The 21,202-nt window shown below is 44.5% G+C and overlaps 1 protein-coding gene across 8 annotated transcripts in view; it reads left to right on the top strand.

Moving 5' to 3' along the window:
* Positions 1-21,202, top strand: part of LOC105464734 (NHS like 2) — a 237,247-nt gene that overhangs the window by 167,239 nt on the left and 48,806 nt on the right. The window contains exon 1 of one of the 8 annotated variants that reach the window (XM_011712767.3): positions 17,427-19,093. The exons of the other annotated variants lie outside the window; for them this stretch is intronic. Within the exon in view, the coding sequence (XP_011711069.1) occupies positions 19,066-19,093 (28 nt within the window). The 5' untranslated portion in view covers positions 17,427-19,065. Of the gene's footprint in view, positions 1-17,426; positions 19,094-21,202 lie in introns of those variants that run through there. 8 annotated transcript variants of the gene reach the window in all.

Below are 21,202 nucleotides of genomic sequence, written 5' to 3'. Positions count from 1 at the left end.
GGCACTGCCTTCTAATGCCACAGGAGACCAGAGTCTTTTCTTTGTTCTCTGCCAGCAGAGCCGCAACCTCAACAGGCAGAGGCCACAGCTGGCCTCTCCCTCCAGTGAGACACACAAGCTGCTTGGCCAGGCATCTGCCCTAGAGCATCCACCTTCCCCTGTCTCTCTAGGTGAAGGAGGTCCCTGTCCCACCTGTGAAGTTTGACCCTTCAACTTTCTTATCTGCATATACTTGAAAGACTCCTCATTAACCCCGTAGCTGAGATAAGTTGGCCAGGTGAGCAGAAGAATAGGTCAGACAGGGCCTGAAGGTATGGGCTTGGGAGTCTGGGCTAGGGGAGGGAGCCAGAGAGAAGAAAATATATGGTCAGGGGTCTGGCTGCGCAGGGTGCGGGGGCGAGGGTGGGGAGGGAAGCAATGCTAAGTAATGTACCAGGCCCTGTGCTAGGAGCTTTGCATTAATTGCCTCCCCTTTCCGGCCTCTTCTTGCCTACATGCCTTGGTATTGCAAAAATAAATTCAACACTTTAGCAGGAGTCCAGGAGGCAAATAAAGCACCAAGATAGACTGAGATGCGTTGTCTTTGCATTGATTGTATTGGTTGTGTGATCCTCACAACAACCTTGTGAGGTGGGTACCATCCTTACCCACATTATACTCCAGTGAGGAGCCTTGAGTGACTTAAGTGACTTACCTTAAGTCATACATAGTTAGGAAGTGACAGAATGGGGATTGAACCCAAGCCCATCAAACTCCAAAGCTTAGTTGCTTTGCCCAGTCCCAGGATGTCCCTGGCTGACCTGGCACTGCCCTTTGGAGCAGCTCTGATGTGCTGGCCTCCCTCATTTCCTTGGGTTTCTTTTATAAACACTTGAGCCTCTGGTAGGTTCTTTCCACACTGCCCATCACCCAGGCCTCCAGCCCACCGCCAACCTCAGCCAGGCTGAAGAGCCCAGCAGTTTGATATCTCTGATGGTGCCCCATGCTCTCAGGCCTCATGGGCTGGCTTCTCCCACACTCCGTACTCCAGCCTTGCAGATAACAGCTACTGGAATCAGTAGCCTAAAACAATGAACTATACTATTGTTTTTTTCCATGTTAATAGTTCCCTGGACTTCTAACACTAACCACCTCTGTGGCCTTGGACAAATTGTGTCCCTCCTGTGGTCCCAGCTTCCCCAGAGTGGGAAGATAAGACACTCTCTCCAGCCCTTCTGATTCAGAGAGTCTAGGATTCCCAGGGTCCCCCTCTCTCCAGCCTCACCCTTGCTGGTTTCCCCCTACAGTGTTGGGATGAGGGTAGCCAAAGGCACTGATTTCGAAACCTTCGCTGAGCCAAGCAATGGCTCCAGAGACAATGGACACAGCGACAGAGAGGCAATAACAACCACATTTGTAGGCTATTTTATTGCTTACCAACTGTTTTCACAGTCTGCAAAGTGGTAGGGAGGAAACTCCGAGGCAATTTTAATGGTACATAGTACAGCTTTAAAGAACATTGAATTACATGGTGAGAAAATGATTCTCTTTTCCTTCTCTTTCCAGCTTTCTGATTACATCAAGGAGAAGGTCTCAGTGTGGTGCTATTCTTCAACCTCTGTAATGCTTACTAATCTTCTTTCGTAACAAAGCTAGAGCAGGCCTCGGGCTCAAAGACATGGACAGGCAACAATATCTACATAGAATTTAATTACTCTCTTCTGTTCCCATTGTATTTCTTTATACAGCCACTTTCTATTTATGGCAAGTGATACTCCTTTTGGTTTTGGTTATGGTTTCCATATAGAATTTCTTTTAATATAGATTTATTTGTTTAAGAAAAAAAAACCAATTCACTTACAGAAAAAGGTTAAGTAAATTGTAAATAGAACCAGTGGTGCCAATGTACAGCAAAACTTGTGAAACTCGTACCCCAATGGCCAAAACTTGGGCAACACTGGAATGTGGCATTCACTCAGCAGATGTTTTCTGAACACCAAGTTCCTATGGCTTAGAAGGCCCTGCATGATCTGTCTCTACTCTTGTCCCAGACTTTATTGCCCCTTGCTCCCCCTGCCCACACACTCTGTTGTGCCTTCCAGAATGTTGTATCCTTTTTCTGGAATGTCTTTTCCATATCCTTGCCCACTCATCAAACCTCAGCTCATCCTTCAAGACTCAGTTTAAATGGTACCTCCTCCAGGAAGCCTTCCTCCAAATCCCCCAGGTTAAGTTCATCTTAGCACCAGGTTCGTGTCTCTATTGTAGCATCTCTCACATTCCCGTCATCATTTGCTTACCGGCCTATATCCTCCACCCTTGGTTCCCAATGCATTTTCTAAGAAAAGCTTGAGAAGAGAGGGGGAGAGAGAAATATAACTGTGAGTGAGGCCTATGTCAGTGACTGGTCCTGGGGACTATCACAGCTCCTGGTGTCATTTGGAATTGAGGCTTTCCAGATGCCAAGCCAGAGCCTGCACAGGCCACAAACCCAGCCTGGAGCCTGCAGGTCACATGCGGGAAGTTTACTGGGGTACTTCTGGGATCAACATCTAGAGTCTAAGGGAAAGATGCAGGACTGGTTGGAAGGAGAAACTGGGCTATGATGCTGCCCTGATGACAGCCTCAGCTAACACTTGGGGAGCTCTGGAGCTGGGTTGGTCCTTTAGAGTTGTTCTGAGTCAGGGTGAGGGGACCAGTCCTTAGATGCAGGCTGCCTCCAGGAGGAAGCTTAGCCTTGAGCAAAGCATCTCTGTCTGAGGAGGTAGCTGGGCACTTCCCAGAGAGGACCCTCAGCCAGCAGCAGTCCCATGGCCGAGGGAATAAGGCCTTCAGTCCTGAACGGGAATCTGGGCACACATCACAGTGTCCACCACAGGGGTCAGGTCAGAGCCTCTGGGGCTTCAGTGCTGGGGAGGCAGCAAGGAGAGAACAGTGGTTTGGAGGGCAGAGTGTGGCTATCAAGAGTTGGAAGCTGGTAGGACCTAGTAAGTGTTTGCTAAAAGACAGAATGGCTGGGTATGATGTTCCAGTCACTGGGCTTACAGGCAAGGAGGATACAGAGGCAAACAAGTCACAGGGAACTTCTGGTATTACCGGGGTGACAGATATATAAAAGGACTATTCCAGAACAATGCAGTAAGTGATGTGATGTGTACCTGTGATGTGTACCAAAGACCAGGTTTCCACAGCACTTTGTTCATGCTTTTCTTGGAGGCCTTCTATTATGACCCTTCTAACAACCCTCTAAGGCACGAATTATTGTCTTCACCCTAAACATGTGAAAATAGAGATCTAGGGATTTGCTAAAGCAAATCTAAAGACCTCACTGCAAGTCAGACCCCCCCAGCTGGGATGACCCCCAACACAGCCTGCCTTCATAGCCCAGGCCCTCTCCCCTGTACCCCCCAGCCCCTCTCAAAGACACATGCAGTTCTTTGCTTATGATATATATTTCATCTTGACCTAGCACTGCAAGATAGCAAAATAAGGGTGTCAGAAGAAAGTAGGTTTTTACCTTTATTTTCTTAACTTGCCTATTATGTTTTCAAAAATAGATATATTCGGATCATATTTATAACCATGATATTCTTTTTTATTCTGGTTTTCTTTTTCCTGCACCTTCTTAACCACCTGTGAAATTCATCCATTGCACATATTTGCTCTTCCATATCTTGTCTCAAAAGTGAGAAAACTGGGATCAAAATCCAGTTAGTTCCTTTTGAGCTGTAAGGGGGGAAATACAGGTATTTTAAAATGTCAGCCTATTCAAAAAAGCAAAACGTTTTTAGTTTGAAATATTAAAAATGTATGAGACCAAGAACACCTCTGATTTTCTGTATGATCACTGCTCTAGAGAGATTCTTTTTTTTTTTTTTTTTTTTTTTTTTTTGGTGGCGGGGAGTATAGTTTGAAGAAAAGACCACATAGAGGCAACTAAAAATCCCCTTTGAGGAGTTGGGTCCCAGGCAGAGCAGCTGCTCCGTACTCCCTCCCTGCCACCCGTACGCTGCGCACTCTCCCCCACCTTTGTGCCCACCTCCTCCTCAAACTCCAGGCCAAGTCCTTTTTTTCTCTTCCTTCCCTGCCTAACAGATTCCTCAGGGCCTCCTTCCCTGTCAGATGCCAATGAAGGCAAATTTTGAGGCTGAACAAAAAGAATTCTAGCGCCTCTCCCAATGGGCCTCCTTGCGGTCTGCCTGGTACCAGAGTTCACCTAAAGCAAAGCTTTTCTCTAGGGCTTTCTTAGCAGAAGTCATCATGCTGTAGAGAACCAACAGTTGTTTTATGTTTCAGAGGAGAAAGATGTTCCATCTTCATATGTTCCCGGCAGTAATAAAGATACATATGTTCTGTGCCCTCACATGACTTCATTTCCCATCACTACCACAGGACCCTAGTTAAACTTTCCTTTCTCTTTGGATCTACCAAAGTATCTTGCTGGCCTCGTCGGTTAAACAAGGGGTCCCTCATTTCTCATACTTCCTTATAGGGAGATGCAGTAAGTAATGTGGGTCACAGGGAGGTGCAGGGGTCAGCTTTCTGCTTTAAAGATTAGCAAGGTAGGCCGGGCACGGTGGCTCATGCCTATAATCCCAGCACTTTGGGAGGCCAAGGCAGGCAGATCACTTGAGGTCAGGAGTTCAAGACCAGCCTGGCCAACATAGCAAAACCCTGTCTCTACTAAAAATGCAAAAATTAGCTGGGTGTGGTGGCAGGTGCCTGTAATCCCAGCTACTTGGGAGGCCGAGGCAGGAGAATCACTTGAACCTGGGAGGCAGAGGTTGCAGTGAGCCGAGATCATGCCACTGGACTCCAGCCTGGGAGAGAGAGTGAAATTCCATCTCAAAAAAAAAAAAAAAAAAGCAAGGTAAATAAACCACCCTTATCAAGATGTAATTTTCAAAGGGGTAAAAACATGACTCTAATTCAAATGTATAGTGATCACATGTCAAAGATTTATTTAACTCATTACAGTAAAGCTGCTTTTTTAAAAAAGATATGAGAGTTAAACATATAATTACCTCAAAAAGTTAAACATAGAATTACCATATAACCTATCAGTTCCACTTCTAGGTATATACCCAAAAGAAGTGAAAATAGAGACTTGAATAGGTTTGTTCAATTGCATGAACGTTCATAGCACTGGGCTATGAGAAGGCCTGGGCTATGAAGGAAGGCTGGGCTGGGGGTCATCCCAGCCTGGGGGTCTGACCTGCAATGAGACATTATTCACAATAGCTGAAAGGTGGAAACAACTCAGATGTCCATCGGCAGATGAGTAGAGAAATAAAATGTGGGATATCCATAAAGTGGAATATTATTCAACCAGAAAAAGGAATGAAGTTCTGACACATGCTACAATATAGTTTAGTCTCGAAGACATTATGCTAACCGAAAAAAGCCAAACACAAAAGAACAAATATTGTCTGATTCCACTTATATGAAACATGTAGACCAGACCAATTCATAGAGGCAGAAAGTGGACTAGAAGTTACCAGGGCCTAGGAGAGGCAGAAATAGGAAATTACTGCTTATCAGTTACAGTGTGTCTGGGGTGATGAAACATTTTGGAAATCGATAGTGGTAATGGTTGTACAACATTGTGAATACGTTTCATGCCATTGAATTGTACACTTAAAAGGGCAAATTGTATCTTACATATATTTTACTGCAACAAAGTAGTTTTTAAAAAGTGTGAGAGACTTCACAAAAATGCTGGAATAAGATTTAAAAGTTGGGGCCCGGCTTGGTGGCTCACACCTGTAATCCCAGCACTTTGGGAGGCCGAGGCGGGCAGATCACGAGGTCAGGAGTTCAGGACCAGCCTGGCCAACATGGTGAAGCCCCATCTCTACTAAAAATACAAAAAATTATCCAGGGGTGGTGGCACGCACCTGTAATCCCAGCTACTCAGGAGGCTGAGGCAGGAGAATCGTTTGAACCCAGGAGGCGGAGGTTGCAATGAGCCAAGATCATGCCATTGAACTCCAGCCTGGATGACAGAGCAAGACTCCATCTCGAGAAACAAACAAACAAAAAAAGTTGGATACAAAACTGGTTAGTTCTGGCCGGGTGTGGTGGCTCACTCCTGTAATCCCAGCACTTTGGGAGGCTGAGGCAGGCAGATCACCTGAGGTCAAGAATTTGAGACCAGCCTGACCAACATGGAGAAACCCCATCTCTACTAAAAATACAAAAAGTAGCTGGGCGTGGTGGCACATGCCTGTAATCCCATCTACTCAGGTGGCTGAGGCAGGAGAATCGCTTGAACCTGGGAGGCGGAGGTTGAGGTAAGCTGAGATAGTGCCATTGCACTCCAGCTGGGTAGCAAGAGCGAAACTCCGTCTCAAAACAAAAACAAAAACTGGTTAGTTCTACAGGGTAATAAAATGGTAACCTTTGTGGCTGCCTTTTCTACCGGACAGAATTAATTTTCATTTCTATCAGACAAAAATCATTTGCAATTTACCCATCTTCTACAAGTTAACTTTTAACTTTACTGAGTCTGGGACTTAATCAATAGGGAATTGTAAGTCAAACAGCTGCATGGATGGTGCTCTCATATGCTCCTGAAAGGGTATCAGTGATATTTTTTGCCTTGTTGTCAAGTTTTAGATAATTTTTCTTAATACCTTAAATAATACATGACAAAGCACAACTCCCACATGGGTCTCCGTGAAATGGCCTTGACTTTGGCTTCAAGGCCTGACTCTTCTGGGCATTAGCACCTTGGTGACATTTTCTGGGGCCCCTTATCAAGCCTCCTTCAGTCCATACTACACATCACCACCAGACTGACCAGGCTGCAGTAATCTGTGATTTCACCACTGCTCTCCAGCCTGGGTAACAGGGAGACCTTGTTTCAAATAATAACAATAATAATAAATAGAGGAAATAATAATAAATAATAATAATAAATAGAGGAAAAAGTTCCTCTGGGTACCACCTCAAATCACCTTCATTACATATTTGACTGTGTCCTAATTCATTGGTGCGTTGGCCTCACATAAAGATGGCCTTTGTCTCCCTCCAGCATGCAGCCCTGACCTAAGCATTTGGCAAGTCCTCACTACATACCCTTCGGTTGGCCGATTGTCCTGTCCTCTTTGTAAGCTTGCCGTCAGAATGCTGATGACTTTCCCTTTGCACCTTTATTGTGCACAAAGTCATTGAAAACACATTTCCTGTCCTCCAGGGACTTATATTCTGACTGGGGGAACAAAAGCAGGTGTCCAGACTAGTCAGGAAGATCTAGGTTCCTCTAGATCACTTTCTACTTGTGTCACCTTGAACAAGAAGCCTCCCTACCCCTCAGTTTCCTCGTCAATGAAATGAGAATAATAATGTCAATACTTGCCTTGCCTACCTCGTGAAATGGACAGGAGGATTTGTTAAAAAAAAAAAAAAAGTAATAGTTGTGAAAGTGCTTCGTAAACAAAAGAGTGATATTCACATTTTAGTTAAATGATTCTGTGGAAGTTAACTAACAATACAAGATAGCCCAATAAAGAATGTCACAAGGCAGCTTCCCAAGCTCAGAATGAGTCCCTGGGATACTCACTCGCTAATGGGCAAGAGGATTCCAGAGGGCTTGCAGGAGGTGGCTGGGTCGTATAGCATGAGTGAAAGGAAGTTCAATAAACTAGGGGTGGGGTGGGGAGGAAGCAGTATCTAAGTGCACAGAGCACGGGGGAAGCAAATTGAATAAGTGAGAAAAGATGAACACCTGCTTGGGGCTGGGGAGGCATCCCAGTGGCCTTTCCAGAGGAAAGTGTGAAGGGGCAGTGGGAGAAAAGGTGAGATGCACCCGGAGCACTGAGACCTCCAGTGCCAGGCTTGGGAGCTGGGTCTGTCTGCTCTAAGAAGCCACTGGGGGATCTGGGATGGAGGAGTGTAGAGGGAAACCAAGTTTTAGAATGCAGGTCCCTCTAAGAGTGGGACTTGTTATCCTGCCTGTAATTTATCATTTGTGTGTTTTATTGTAAAATAAAATGTGAACTCATTGTAGAAAAAATAATCTAAAGTGAATCAACAAATATTTAGGGTAAAAATGAAAGTCCGCCTTTAACTTGACCAATTATAGTCTTTTTCGAAGACTACGCACATTAACAGTGGGGTGTATATCATCCCAGAACTTTTCCTATGCATATGTCTGCATGTGTGTTTGTATTTATATCTTGTTTTTGTTGTTGTTGTTTTTTGTTTTTTTGTTTTTTTTTTGTTTTGTTTTGTTTTGTTTGAGACTAGGTCTTGCTCTGTCACCCAGGCTGGAGTGCAGTGGTGCAATCATGGCTCACTGCAGCCCCGAATTTCACAGGCTCCAGTGATCCTCCCAGATCAGCCTCCCAAATAGCTGGGACCACAGGCACAGGCCACCTCACCCGGCTAATTTTTTGTATTTTTTGTAGAGACAGGGTTTCACTGTGTTGCTTAGGTTGGTGTCAAACTCCTGAGCTCAGGTGATCCTCCTGCCTCAGCCTCCCAAAGTGCTGGGATTACAGGTGTGAGCCACCGTGCCCAGCCATGTCTTTTTACATAAATGAAATTCTTTATATATTTTACACAGAGCCTTGATTTTTAAAACTTAATATGTCTATGGACATCTTTGTATATCTTCTTTTCAATAGCTGTGTAGTATTCCTTACTAAGACTATACCACAATTTATTTAACCAATCCCCTATTGATGAGGAATTCTGCAATTAATTTTGCTTTTGCTTATTACTGTTACATTTTTAAAGTACTATATGTTTGTGGAAAGAAATTCAACAGTGTAAAAGACTATTTTGTGAAAAAAAAGTAATTTTCCTGCCTACCCCTAACCCCCCATCCCCACTTTAACAGCTCCCCCCTCAAGAGGCGAGCACAGATACCAGTTTCTGGTGTCATTCCCAAAATGACCTGTGCATATACAAGTATGTGTGAGTATGTGTGTGTGTGTGTGTGTGTGTATGGAGAAGGGGTGGGGAAGAAAGATAGAGAAAGATTTTTAATGTAACTGATGACATACTATACACAACATTCTGCACCTTGCTTTTTTCACCTGACATTGTATCTTGGAGAACATTCCATATCAGTACATATCTTAGCTACATAGTTCTTCTTAATGGCTGCAGAGAATTCCATTATATGGCTGAACCACAACTTATCTCACCTGTGTTCTATTGGAGTTGTTGCCAGTATTTTGCTGTTACACATAGTACTCCAATGTTCATGTATTCTCTGTTCATGTATCTTCATGTGCACTAAATCTATACTGGAAATCCCTAGAAGTGGAATTGTTGGGTAAACAGGAATGTGCATTAAAATTTTTTGACAGTTGACCCTCCCACTAGCTGTGTATAGGAGTGCCCGTTCCTCCATAATCTCTCTCCCCATCACAGCATGTGATAAGCCTTTCAAATGTGTGCTTGGAGAACAGGATGAGAACCTGAGGTGGTGGGGATTGGAGTGTGGTCAGGGAAGGCAGAGATTTTCCACTTGTTCCCCATGAGTATGGTTGAGGCTCTCACAACAGCCCAGCGGTGGATGTAGCCCACAAGTGTTGTGTCCCCAAGACCTTAGGTGTCTAGCCACACTTCAGGATGCCCATGACCCACAAATCCACGTGATGCAAGTCCTAGAGTGTCAAAAGAGATTCTTTGATCCTTACTACCCTCTTTCAGCTTCATGCAGAGCCGTTTCTTGATCACAAGCCAGGACCAAGAAGCCTGGATTGGATGCCAGTTTGCTGGCAGAGGGGGACGTCCAGCAAAATGTATTTTAATTCACTGTCCCCACATGCATGCACACATGAATGCACACACACACGCGCACCAAGAAGACCAAATACAGAACTCAAGAGCCAGGTTCAGAAGTGCAAGCTTGTGCCTTGTGAAGCACAGCCCTTCATGGTCTGAGTTTCCAAGAGCTGTAGGTTAGATGGCCTGTTTCAGGTTGCAAGAACAAAGGTGTGCTTCCGTTTCCTTGGGTGATGGGACATGAGTGTAAGTATTAATGTATAAGTGAGCCCGTCCCTGGCAGCCACTGCTCTTCACAACTGATGTCTCAGGAGTGCTGAACAAGACTGCTCCCCACAACTTTGCTTTCCCCATTCCCCATGGCTCTGCTACTGCTGTCTCCCTGGGCTTCTCCTGGGTTCTGGGCCGCCTCACTGCCTATGCTCCTCTGTAGGTATCTGTCACATACACACTCCCCAAGAGAGGGGTTCTTATTGGGTCAGTTGGTCACTCCACCCTCTGGAACATTCTTATCAGCCTGAGTCCTCAGTGCAGAGCACTTCATAGACCTCTGGGCACCCTCAGACCCAACTGAAAGATGGCTACCCTTGACTCAGGCCCAGGCTATCTGGTGTGTCCATTTGTGACCTAAAGAAGAGTGCCTGGCACAGAGTAGCCACTCAACAAAATATTTACTGAATGAGTAAATAGTGATCCAAGATTGAGGAATCCATATGTCAACTCTGTTCAGAAGGAGGCTGTGAGTGAGGGAGGCATGGAGAACATTGTCGGATTCCTCTTTGATATATTAGGCTTAAGGCCAAATTCAGCAAATTCATTAACTGGGTTAGTACTTCTATCTCCAAAGTGCAGTATTGAGAAGAACACAAGCTTTGTAACCAAACAGATCTGAGTTCAAATCCTGGTTATCACTAACCATGGTGACCTTGGGCAAGTTTCTTGACCTCTCCATTTCTTTACCAATAAAATGAGGTGTATAGTATCTCCCTTGCAGTGTTGTTATGAAAACTAGTCCAGACAAAGAATGCAAAGCACCCACCTCAGTGCCTAATGCATAAAGACATTCAAGAAGTATTATCTGTTGAGATTATTCACGTCATTTTTCAAGTTAAACTTCCTGACTTGTGTCTGCTAAGCTCCTAGTAAATGCAAGTGTGCTTGTGTTTCTAGAGATAAGTTTGGACTTCTCAAGTCAACACACAGCCAGGTACCACAAATACGTCTACTTCTCGATGTTCACAACTAAAAGAAAAAGACTTTTATTTCTCTTGTTCAATTAGCTTTGAGACAAGGCAAGCCATCTCATCAATTTGCTAATATTGCTTTCAAATATTTATAAAGTCTGTCTCCTTTTGATGGTTCTACAACCTGAGTTCTAATCTATTCTCTGGACTATTTCCCCAGATATATTGGAATTTGTTGCCAGGAAAGGTGGTTTCTCTGCAGATGTAGAACCTTGGCCAGGCCCCCACGTGGCAGTAGTCAGGGTATCTCCATCCAATACACCAGCAGTTACCATTCATTTCCTGAATACCTGGCCTTGTGCTGTGAGCAACATTATTTCTTCAATCCAGGAGTCAAGGAGATGGGTGAGAAAGGGCCTGCTTCCTTCCAAAGTCCAGGGTATTCTATAGGGTGGGTGGCCCACAGGTTGTCTGCCTCACCTTCCGTTGATGGATGTTGAGGATGTTTCCATTTTTACCTTATTACTAGCAATGGAGCAATGAACATCCTTGGACTTATATGTGTGCGTGTGTGTGAATATTCCCCTAGTATAGCTTTATTTATTTATTTATCTATTTAATTTTTTGAGACCTAGTCTTACTCTGTTGCCCAGGCTGGAGTGCAGTGGCATGATCTCGGCTCACGGTAGCCTCTACCTCCTGGGTTCAAGTGATCCTCCTGCCTCAGCCACCCGAGTAGCTGGGATTACAGGCGTGCTCTACCACGCCTGGCTAATTTTTGTATTTTTAGCAGAGACGGGGTTTCACCATGTTGGCCAGGCTGGTCTCAAACTCCTGACCTCAGGTGATCTGCCTGCCTTGGCCTCCCAAAATTCTGGGATTGCCAGTGTGAGCCACCGTGCCCGACCCCAGTATAGCTTTATGAAAGTGCAGTTACTGCATCTAACAGTGTATAAATAGTTATACACCACCCTTTACCTCGGTTATTGCACTCCTAGGTCTTTACCCTAGAGAAACTCTGAGACAGGTGAACAAGGGCATATATGCCGTGAATGTTCATGATGGCAAAGAATGATATGTACAATTTGATGCAATTTATACAGTTTAAGAACATAGAACCCATACTGTGTAGTTTATTTTTTATGAGCACATACATAGCACATTTCAAAACATGCATGGGCTTCAACTCAAGCTGTAATATTTTATTTCTTTAGGAAAAATGTTATGGGGCAAATAAAGGGAAATGAATTTGTTCCTAATATTTTCCCATATGCTTGAAAGAGTTCGTCATCTAAAAAAAACAAAGACAAGAAAAAGGCAGGGCAGATTCACAGCCCCTCCAGAGCCCACCCTTTTGTTCAAGGGCACCTAGTACATCAGAGAGATAGATAACCTCCATGGGAAGAGACTTTGCACCCCAATTCACTAAAAGTCCCTTCTCTCCCAGACGTCAGTATAAATCCTTAGGATGTATTGCTTGAGTAACCTTATGATTCTCGACTTCCAGGCCCAAGAGAATGACAACTAAACTTTTGCAATTGTCACCCTAACACTGGGACCTGCCTGCCTGTCCATCATGGAGCTCTAAGTATACTTGAACCACATGTGAGGAGTAATTGGGGCAAATTTTAGATTCAGCCCTGGATTTGGCAATGCTCTTTACCATGAGCCCGCCATTGCAATGCAGGGTGCAGTAAAGCAACAGCATTGCAAAGCTCTTTCTGGAACCAGAATTTTTGCCATAATGCCTTCCGCTAACAGTGTTGCCTGATTAGCAGACACAATGGGACCATCAGGCCTTATCAGCACCACTTGGTCTAAAACAGAAACCAGGAAGTGCTGTCTCTCAGTGCTTGGCCCCTGTTGCCATGGCCCCTGTTGCCATGGTCCCCAAGCAGTTTTGCTTATGATTTCTCTCAATCACTTATAGCATCCATCAGCAAGCAGGACCTAGAAGCTCTTTCGGGCAGACCAAGAAGAAAGCTGTAAACAGGAAAGATAAGAGCAAGTAAGGGAAGTAATTTAATGAACAAACAAGAAAAGTAGATGGAAAGAATTTGGGGTGAGGCCCAGAAAACAGCTTTTGTTTTTTAAAAGAAATCTTCTTGAGATGTGGTAGACCAAGGTGTCTGGGTCAGAATTTGCCAAGAAGGGCCTATTATGTAGCTGCCATGTGGTATAGGTACAGCAACTCTGTGCCCTGGATTTTCCAGAAAAGTCCCAGTTTCAAGTATTTTATTCTGCGTGTCAGACCAAGAATTCTGATTTGAGATTCAGAAAATAAGGTCACTGTAGTTAGAGTAGTCATCCAGGAAAGCCTGATTTAGAATCCATTGTCCTCCCTTGCTGGTTGGCAGGGAATCCCCACAGGACTTGCCTCTAGGGCCCTGAAGGTCTGAGTAAAGTGGCCCCTTATACAGTCAAGAAATATCAAAGTGCCTCTGAACTCCATGCCCCCTCCACACTCCCGTAGCTCCCTGAGGGGTTTAGCCAGAAAGGCATGGGCTTTTGACCCCCATAGACCTGAATTAACTCTGCTAACCTAGGCAATGCTCTGAGCCTCAATTTTCTCATCTGCAAAATGAGAGCAATAACACAGGGTTATGACAGGGTTATTCTGAGCATCAAATGAAGTTTTTGTTACCTTTAAAGCACTGTACGAATGTGCACTGCTAAAATCCATTCCTTCATTCAACAAATAGGTATCTACTACATGCCAGGCATGAGGCCAGGTCTGAGCTTACAGTGGTGATCAAAACAGACAGGGTTCCTGCTGGCACCCTGAGCTTTCAGCCCAGAGGGGTAGACAGATATTAGCCAAAGGTCTCCTCATCCAAGGTCCAAGCAGAAGGGAGATACAGTAGGGCTACTCTTTTAAAAAGCTGACTGTGGCTCCTGCTTAGAGCCAGAAGGCAGGAGAGGGGGCTGGGAGGCCACTTAGGAGACTTCTGCCTACAATAGTGGCTTGGCTATGCAGCCATAAAAAAGGATGAGTTTGTGTCCTTTGTAAGGACATGGATGCAGCTGGAAACCATCATTCTCAGCAAACTATCACAAGAACAGAAAACCAAACACCACATGTTCTCACTTATAGGTGGGAACTGAACAATGAGATCACTTGGACTCGGGAAGGGGAACACCACACACCGGGGCCTATCACGGGGAGGGGGGAGGGGGGAGGGATTGCATTGGGAGTTATACCTGATGTAAAGGACGAGTTGATGGGTGCTGACGAGTTGATGGGTGCAGCACACCAACATGGCACAAGTATACGTATGTAACAAACCTGCACGTTATGCACATGTACCCTAGAACTTAAAGTATAATAATAAAAAAACCCCACATATTACAACTTTATATGTTTGCTGATAAAGAATAGAATTATTTTACAAAAATAAAAAATTTGATTCAAAAAAAAAAAATAGTGACTTGGTCTAGGGTGGTGGCAGTGCTGATGATAAGAAATGGCCAAATCCTGGATAGATTTGGGAAGTAGAATCAACAGAACTTGGTGACAGACTAACTTTTGGGAGTGAGGAAGAGGCAAGGAAATACTTTAGCTAACTGTGTCCCCAGGACTTGGGCCACTGGAGCCCACAAAACCAATCCCAAGGCTGCTGAGGTACAATGTATGGAGGGTCCATTTCTCCTTATCTCGCCTCTGTAGAGCAGTATGATGTCAGTCCTTCAGTCCAAAAATCAGCTTGCTAGACTTAATCTGAAAAAAGCATTTAGTACTTAAAAATTTCTTTTCGTGTAGGATAATATATGGCATTCTAGCTTTATGTTGAGTGCAGAATTCCTCTTAAAGGTAAATTGCTTCCAATTTTTAAGTTGTTTTAAAAATGACAAATGTAATTCTTTGTACACATTCATGGGGTACATAGTAATGTTTTTATACGAATCATGTATAGTGGTCAGATCAGGGTAATTAGCATACTCATTATCTCAAACATTTATCATTTCTTTCTGTTGGGAACATTCAGTATCCTTCTTCTAGCTATTTGAAACTATCTATTATCATTTGGGTTTTTAAAATTTTTTTTTTCTTTTAGAGACTGGGTCTTGCTGTGTTGCCCAAGCTGGACTCAAACTCCTGGGCTCACGCAATCATCCTGCCTCAGCCTCCCAAGTAGCTGGGACTACAGGCACATGCCACCATGCCTAGCAATGATACATGATTTTTAACTATAATCATCCTACAATGGCATAGAACACTAGAACTTTTTCCTCCTCCCCAGCTGTAATTTTGTATCATTTAACAAATCTCTTCCTAGCCCTCCAATTTCTGAATGGGATATTACTTTAAAAATAGCTGAGTTACCATTAACTTAGGATGCTGAAAACGTTCTTCAGTCTAGGCGATCTTCTCTGGAACCAATATATATGTTCTTTGAATTGGATTCCTTTCAAACCTTAGGCCCAGTAGTTTTTGTTCCAACAGGTTGGAAGAGAAGAGGGCCCAAAAGGGGAGGAGATGGGAAGGGCCACAGACAAACTTAAGTTTCATAACAGTTAACCACACTTAGCAGTTAACTATGCTTTACAGCTTCCAGGGGAATTTCACACATACCATTTGTTGTCATATTCTGCAAATTCAAGACCACAGCTGTCTCCTGACTTCTCGTCTGGTGTTGTTGCTACTTATTGCACTGCTGGGTCCTTAACTTTTTGCGGGAGAGCGGGGAGGGGAAAGTCTCTCTGTGATAAACAAAAAACTTCCAATAGACATTCAAAACCCTTCTTTATTTGAAAGAATTTATTCCATTTGCATTGAGAAGGAGTGTTAAAGAAAATTTGGTATTTTCCCACACCACTTGTCCCCTACACACATCAACAGGTCTTTCATTTCTCAGTTCTTGCAGTCCCACCCTTCAGAAGCTATTATCTGCTTGACAGTCTGCTGAGACCTCTTGTCTTTCTTCCTCTCTCAATTAAACTCTAAGGACTGAGGTTCCCATCTGCCCTGGAGCAAACACATCTCTTGTTATACCTGTTTCCCAGAAGCTGGAGAGCTTTTTTCCTTTCTCCAACCGCTATAGTTCTCTTTTCAAAACACTTAAACCCTCTTAGTGATTTTTAACTGCAGGTGGCAATTAAATTGGTTTCCCAAATGTGGAACCTTCTCTTCAATGCCTCCTGCATTTACCCTGCCTCCACCCACCCTTGAACCAGGAAAGAAAAAAACACACAGACACAGTTTACTGAGTTATTGTCCTCTCTTCTGTGTAGCCCTCTCTTAACATGAATGTGGCAAAATTGCTAGGAAGAAATGGTAAGATGTATTTCCACAAGGTAGATCTCTTTCTCCACAGTTGATAGAGCTGATGCGGCCATCTTTGATTATTGTGTCTGGAATCGAGCAGTACCCAACATGGTGCCCTTCCTCAGGCTCTTCCTTGGCAGAAAGACAGAGGTAGCAGCTGAGCAAGGGGAGCCAACAGAAGTGGAATGGCTCCTCATTCATAGACCCTTGTGGGTTTTGAAGGAGAGGGGAAAGAGAAAGTTTGGAAAGAATAGGACAGAAAGGGAGGAATAAGAAAGAGGAAGTTGAGAGGGGTGTTTACAAGTGGAGGAATAGTAGTAAAGCTATGAATTGAATAATAGAAACTTTGATTTTTAAATTTTTATTTTATTTATTTTTATTTTAATAGTTTTATGTAAACCGTTATGATATGTTATTTTTTAATATATGAAAATAAATATATTTAATGGTTTGTTATTATGAAATGACACACTTGCTGTTAAAATTTCAAATAGTACTGAACAGTTTCAAGTGAAACATACATGTCAAAATCATCAAGGGTTACAGTTATTTGTGTGTCCTTGCAAACTTGTTCCGTGTATATATAAGCGTCTGTGTGCTTTTGATACACAAATGAGATCATACAATACATACTGGCCCATTCCTTGCCCATTTTTTTCAACTTACCAATAACTCTGCAGTTTTCTCATTTCTACTCAAAGAGATCTCCTTCATTCTTCTTAATGGCTGCATATCATCCCCTTGTGTGGATGCACTATGATGTGTGGAACCCATCCCTTGTTAATGGACACTTAGGTAAAATAGAAAGTCTAGCACCACACTATCCTATAGAAATATAATGTGGGCCACAAATGCCATCCACTTACGGAATTTTGAATTTCGTCGTAGTAGCTACATTCCCCTCCCCAGCTGATTTGAAATGCCACCTTTATTATACCCTAAATGCTCATATATACATAAGTTTGTTTTGGACTATTTTATTTCATTCATCTATTTGCCAATTCTGGCACCAGTATCCCCCCCGACCTTTTTTTTTTTTTTTTTTTTTTTTTTTTGGACACAGTCTTGCTCTGTCACCTAGGCTGAAGTGCAGTGGTGCATTCTCGGCTCTCTGCAACCTCTGCCTCCCGGGTTCAAGCAATACTCCTGCCTCAGCCTCCTGAGTAGCCAGGATTACAGGCCCCTGCCACCACACCCAGCTAATTGTGTGTGTGTGTGTGTGTGTGTGTGTGTGTTTTTAGTAGAGATGGAGTTTCACCATATTGGTCAGTCTGGTCTCGAACTCCTGACCACATGATCCACCTGCCTGGGCCTCCCAAAGTTCTGGGATTACAGGCGTAAGCCACTGCGCCCAGCCACCAGCATCCCCATTTCTAGTAGCCACATTTAAAAAGTAAAAGAAAAAGGCGAAATTAATTTTAATAATATATTTTATTTACTCCAATATATCAAAAATAGTGTCTTACAATGTAATCAATATTAAAAATTATTAATGGGATACTTTACGTTCTTTGTTTCATATTCAATCTTTGAAATCCGGTGTATATTTTACACATCTAGCACATTTCAGTTCAGACTGACAATTGCAAGAGCTTAAGAGCCACATGTAGCTTCTGGCTACTGTATTGAACAGTGGAGGTTGAGCAGGCAGAGAGGTTCAAAACGTCACCTGAGCTGTGTGTCTCTGTGGTTGGTAGGGATGGACTAGAAGGTCAGACATTGAGGACAAAATCCTCAACTTCGCCACTCGAGGCAGCTCATGAAGCTTCTCAGGGTCTTGGTTTGTGGACTCCAATAAACTCAAGGTATGCTGGTTGAGTGCAGACCAGAACAGCCAAGCCAAGTACAGTCAGGCCTCACTTCACAATGGGGATACACTGTGAGAGAAATATGTCATTAGGTGATTTCCTCATTGTGCAAACATCATAGAGTGTACTTACACAAACCTAGATAGTGTAGCCTGCTACACACCTAGGCTATATGGTACAGCCTATGGCTCCAAGGCTACAAACCCATATGGCATGTGACTGTGCTGAACACTACAGGCAGTTGTAACACAATGGTACTTATTTGTGTATCTAAACATACCTAAACCTAGAAAAGATAGAGCAAAACTATGGTATCATCTAATGGGGCCACCGTCATATATGCGGTTGTCATATATGCAGTCCATTAACCCAGGGATCCTCAACCCCTGGGCCACAGACCCATACCAGTCCATGACCTGTTAAGAACTGGGTCACACAGCAGGAGGTGAGCGGCAGGCTAGTGAGCATTATCACCTGAGCTCCGCCTCCTGTCAGATCAGCAATGGCATTAGATTCTCATAGGAGCACGAACCCTACTGTGAGCTGCGCATGCGAGGGATCTCAATTGTGTGCTCCTTATAAAAATCTAACTAATGCCTGATGATCTGAGGTGGAGCAGTTTCGTCCTGAATCCATGCCCCCACCCAAGTCCGTGGAAAAAATGTCTTCCACAAAACCAGTCCCTAGTGCCAAAAAGGATGGGGACTGCTGCATTAACTTACATGCTGTTATGTGGCACATTGCTGTACAAATGGCCCTGGTCTTTCCATGAGCTGTAGCATGGCCACAGAGATATAGAAAGAGCCTGGGTGCTCAGGAGGTGATTATCTGAGGTCTGTCACAGGTTCCCCTTTCTTTGCTTTCAGAGGCGCCTCTGTTCACAGCTTCTCATCACACTCAAAACCCAATGCCTGTTTCCTTTTTTTTCAAAAGCAGAGTGTGTGGCAATGGGGCTCTGAGGAAATCCCTACCACTATGGCTGGGGAGTGTGTGGTATGAAGAACCCACATTGTGGCTTACTCAACTGTGAGTTCTTAACTGTGTGGCCCCAGAGCCACTGTGCTCCTGGGCGGCAGTGGTGACAGCCATGGCGGCACAGCTTAAAGCCTGGAATGGTAAGCATGGGCTCAATTGCATCCTGCGAGGAGACTCACATCAGGGTTTGAGCCCGGGGTTTGGTGCCTGGATGGGTGTCGGCAGAGTGGGAGGAGGCAGGTGGCTGGAGAGCACTGGGGACAGGTGGAGCAGCCAGCTTTGCCCTGGCCTGAGTCAGGCCAGGTTTGGGAAGCATTTGGACTCCACAGCAGGCTTGGGGGCTTGGCCCCTGGGTTGACAAGAAGCTGAGAAATGTGATTATCTCCCACAGGACAATATACTGTCCCTGGACAAAGGTGGCGGTCTCATGCCCACTGTCTAAGTTCTAAACCAGCCCTTGCCCAGCCTTTTCTCCCCAAGCTGTCCAGCTACAAGTCCCAACCCCATGGTGGAGCCAAGGGTTCAGAGCAGCTAGGCTGTAGGAGAAAGGAATTTCCTCCGGTGGCTGCCTGGGAGGGAGCTCTTTTTAATCGGCCCCACCCGCCAGCTTCCCCATTACCATGCCGAGGAGTGGAACAGCAGCATTCCTTTTCCCTTCCTACTGCTGCCTCCTCCAGCCCTGCAGCCTTGAAACTCTCGGTGGTATCAGACTCCTGAAGCACCAGGCAACAGCCCAGCTTCTTTCTGCTTGGTCACACAAGCTGTGACCTCCCAAATCATGCCTGGACTAGGAAGACAGGGCAGTGTCACAGGAAATCTAAGTCCCGTGTACATGGTGATCTCACCCCAGCCTCCACTGCTTCAGCCCCCTTCTTAGGTTGGCCAAAGGGTAGAAGCCCTGCTGATTAAGCCTCTTCCCTGAATGTTGGCAGCCTAGGCTTTGCACTAACTTAGCACCTAGTGCAGAGCCTGGCACATACGTGGGAGCTACCCAGAAGCATTCTCTTGGGTGGATAAATGCATGGATAAATTAACAGGCTTCGGGTATTGTCTTTGTTGTACCTCCTCAGGGCTCCCAAAGCCTTAAAACTAGAACTTGTCACCTCATCACTTTAGAGCCTTCTACTTGCAGGCATCTGTGCACCTGTTGATCTCTCCCACTAAGAAAAGGTGACAAGTGAAACCAGCCAGGGGATTCCTGAGGATAATCTAGGAGTCTCGAAGCCTTGCGGTGGTCTTCCAGGCTGAATCATCCTACCTCGAGAACCAGGAGCATGAGAGGTGGCATCAGACAGACTTAGCTCAAGTCTCAACTCTGCTAATTCCTATATATATATAATCTTAGTCAAAAGTAATTTCACCGCTCTAAGATTTAGTACTCCACTCTGTAAAATGGGGCTAAAAATACCTACCCAGCATTATGGTGAGGAATAAATGAGAAAATGTATTAGGTTGAAACCTATGAAACTGTCCAAAGCATTTAAATGCCAGCAATTTGGTATGGTTCAACCTAATATATAAAGTGCTTTATAAAGTATAAAGTATAATAAGTAGCCCTCTATAAGTATTCATTATTCTTAACAGATACAATTTAAAAGTCACATATTGTTTTTTGCAATATTAGTGACTAATCCCTTTCATCAGAATACAGGTCAAACTAACAGAAGAAGCCACTTCTCTGACAATCATGGGCTGCAGGAATTTCCTGGAGCATTTTGGCCTGGGAAATAGGGACAGGTATTTTTAGGAAACTAGACTGGTTCATGGAAAGCAATGGAGGTGAACACCAGGGTGACTCGTGACAGCTCCTACCTGGAAATGATTCACCCGCAAAAGCACAGTAGGAGTTGGCACATTCTCTTGCCCCAGATGGGAGTACCCACTCCCTAGCTCCAGTAGCAAAACAGAGGCTGCCTAGGACAGACATTCCTTCCTGGGGGACAGAGCCAAAGGGTCCGAGGCCAGCAGACATCTGGAGGAAACTAAAAACAGCTTCTTGCCAACTTTTCCCTCCCTAGTGGCAGCTGTCAAGCCCAGGTAGCTCCTCTTGACCTAGCAAAATCCCACGCCTGGGAAAGCTTGGATTTGGAACTGATAGTTGCAGTGGCCACAGTGGAGGGAGTGGGGGAAAGGTTCTCACCATATTATACATCACTCCCTCAATCCCAATCCTAGATGTAAAGGTCACTGGGATTTCAGGCCAGAGGGGACTGGGAAGAGTCCAGAGAAATGCCCACAGATTCGCTCTG

The sequence above is a fragment of the Macaca nemestrina genome, chromosome X (assembly GCF_043159975.1).
Source record: "Macaca nemestrina isolate mMacNem1 chromosome X, mMacNem.hap1, whole genome shotgun sequence".
Lineage (NCBI taxonomy): Eukaryota > Metazoa > Chordata > Mammalia > Primates > Cercopithecidae > Macaca > Macaca nemestrina.
The sequence above is the reverse complement of the archived record's forward strand: the minus strand, read 5'-3'. Positions and strand labels throughout refer to the sequence as shown.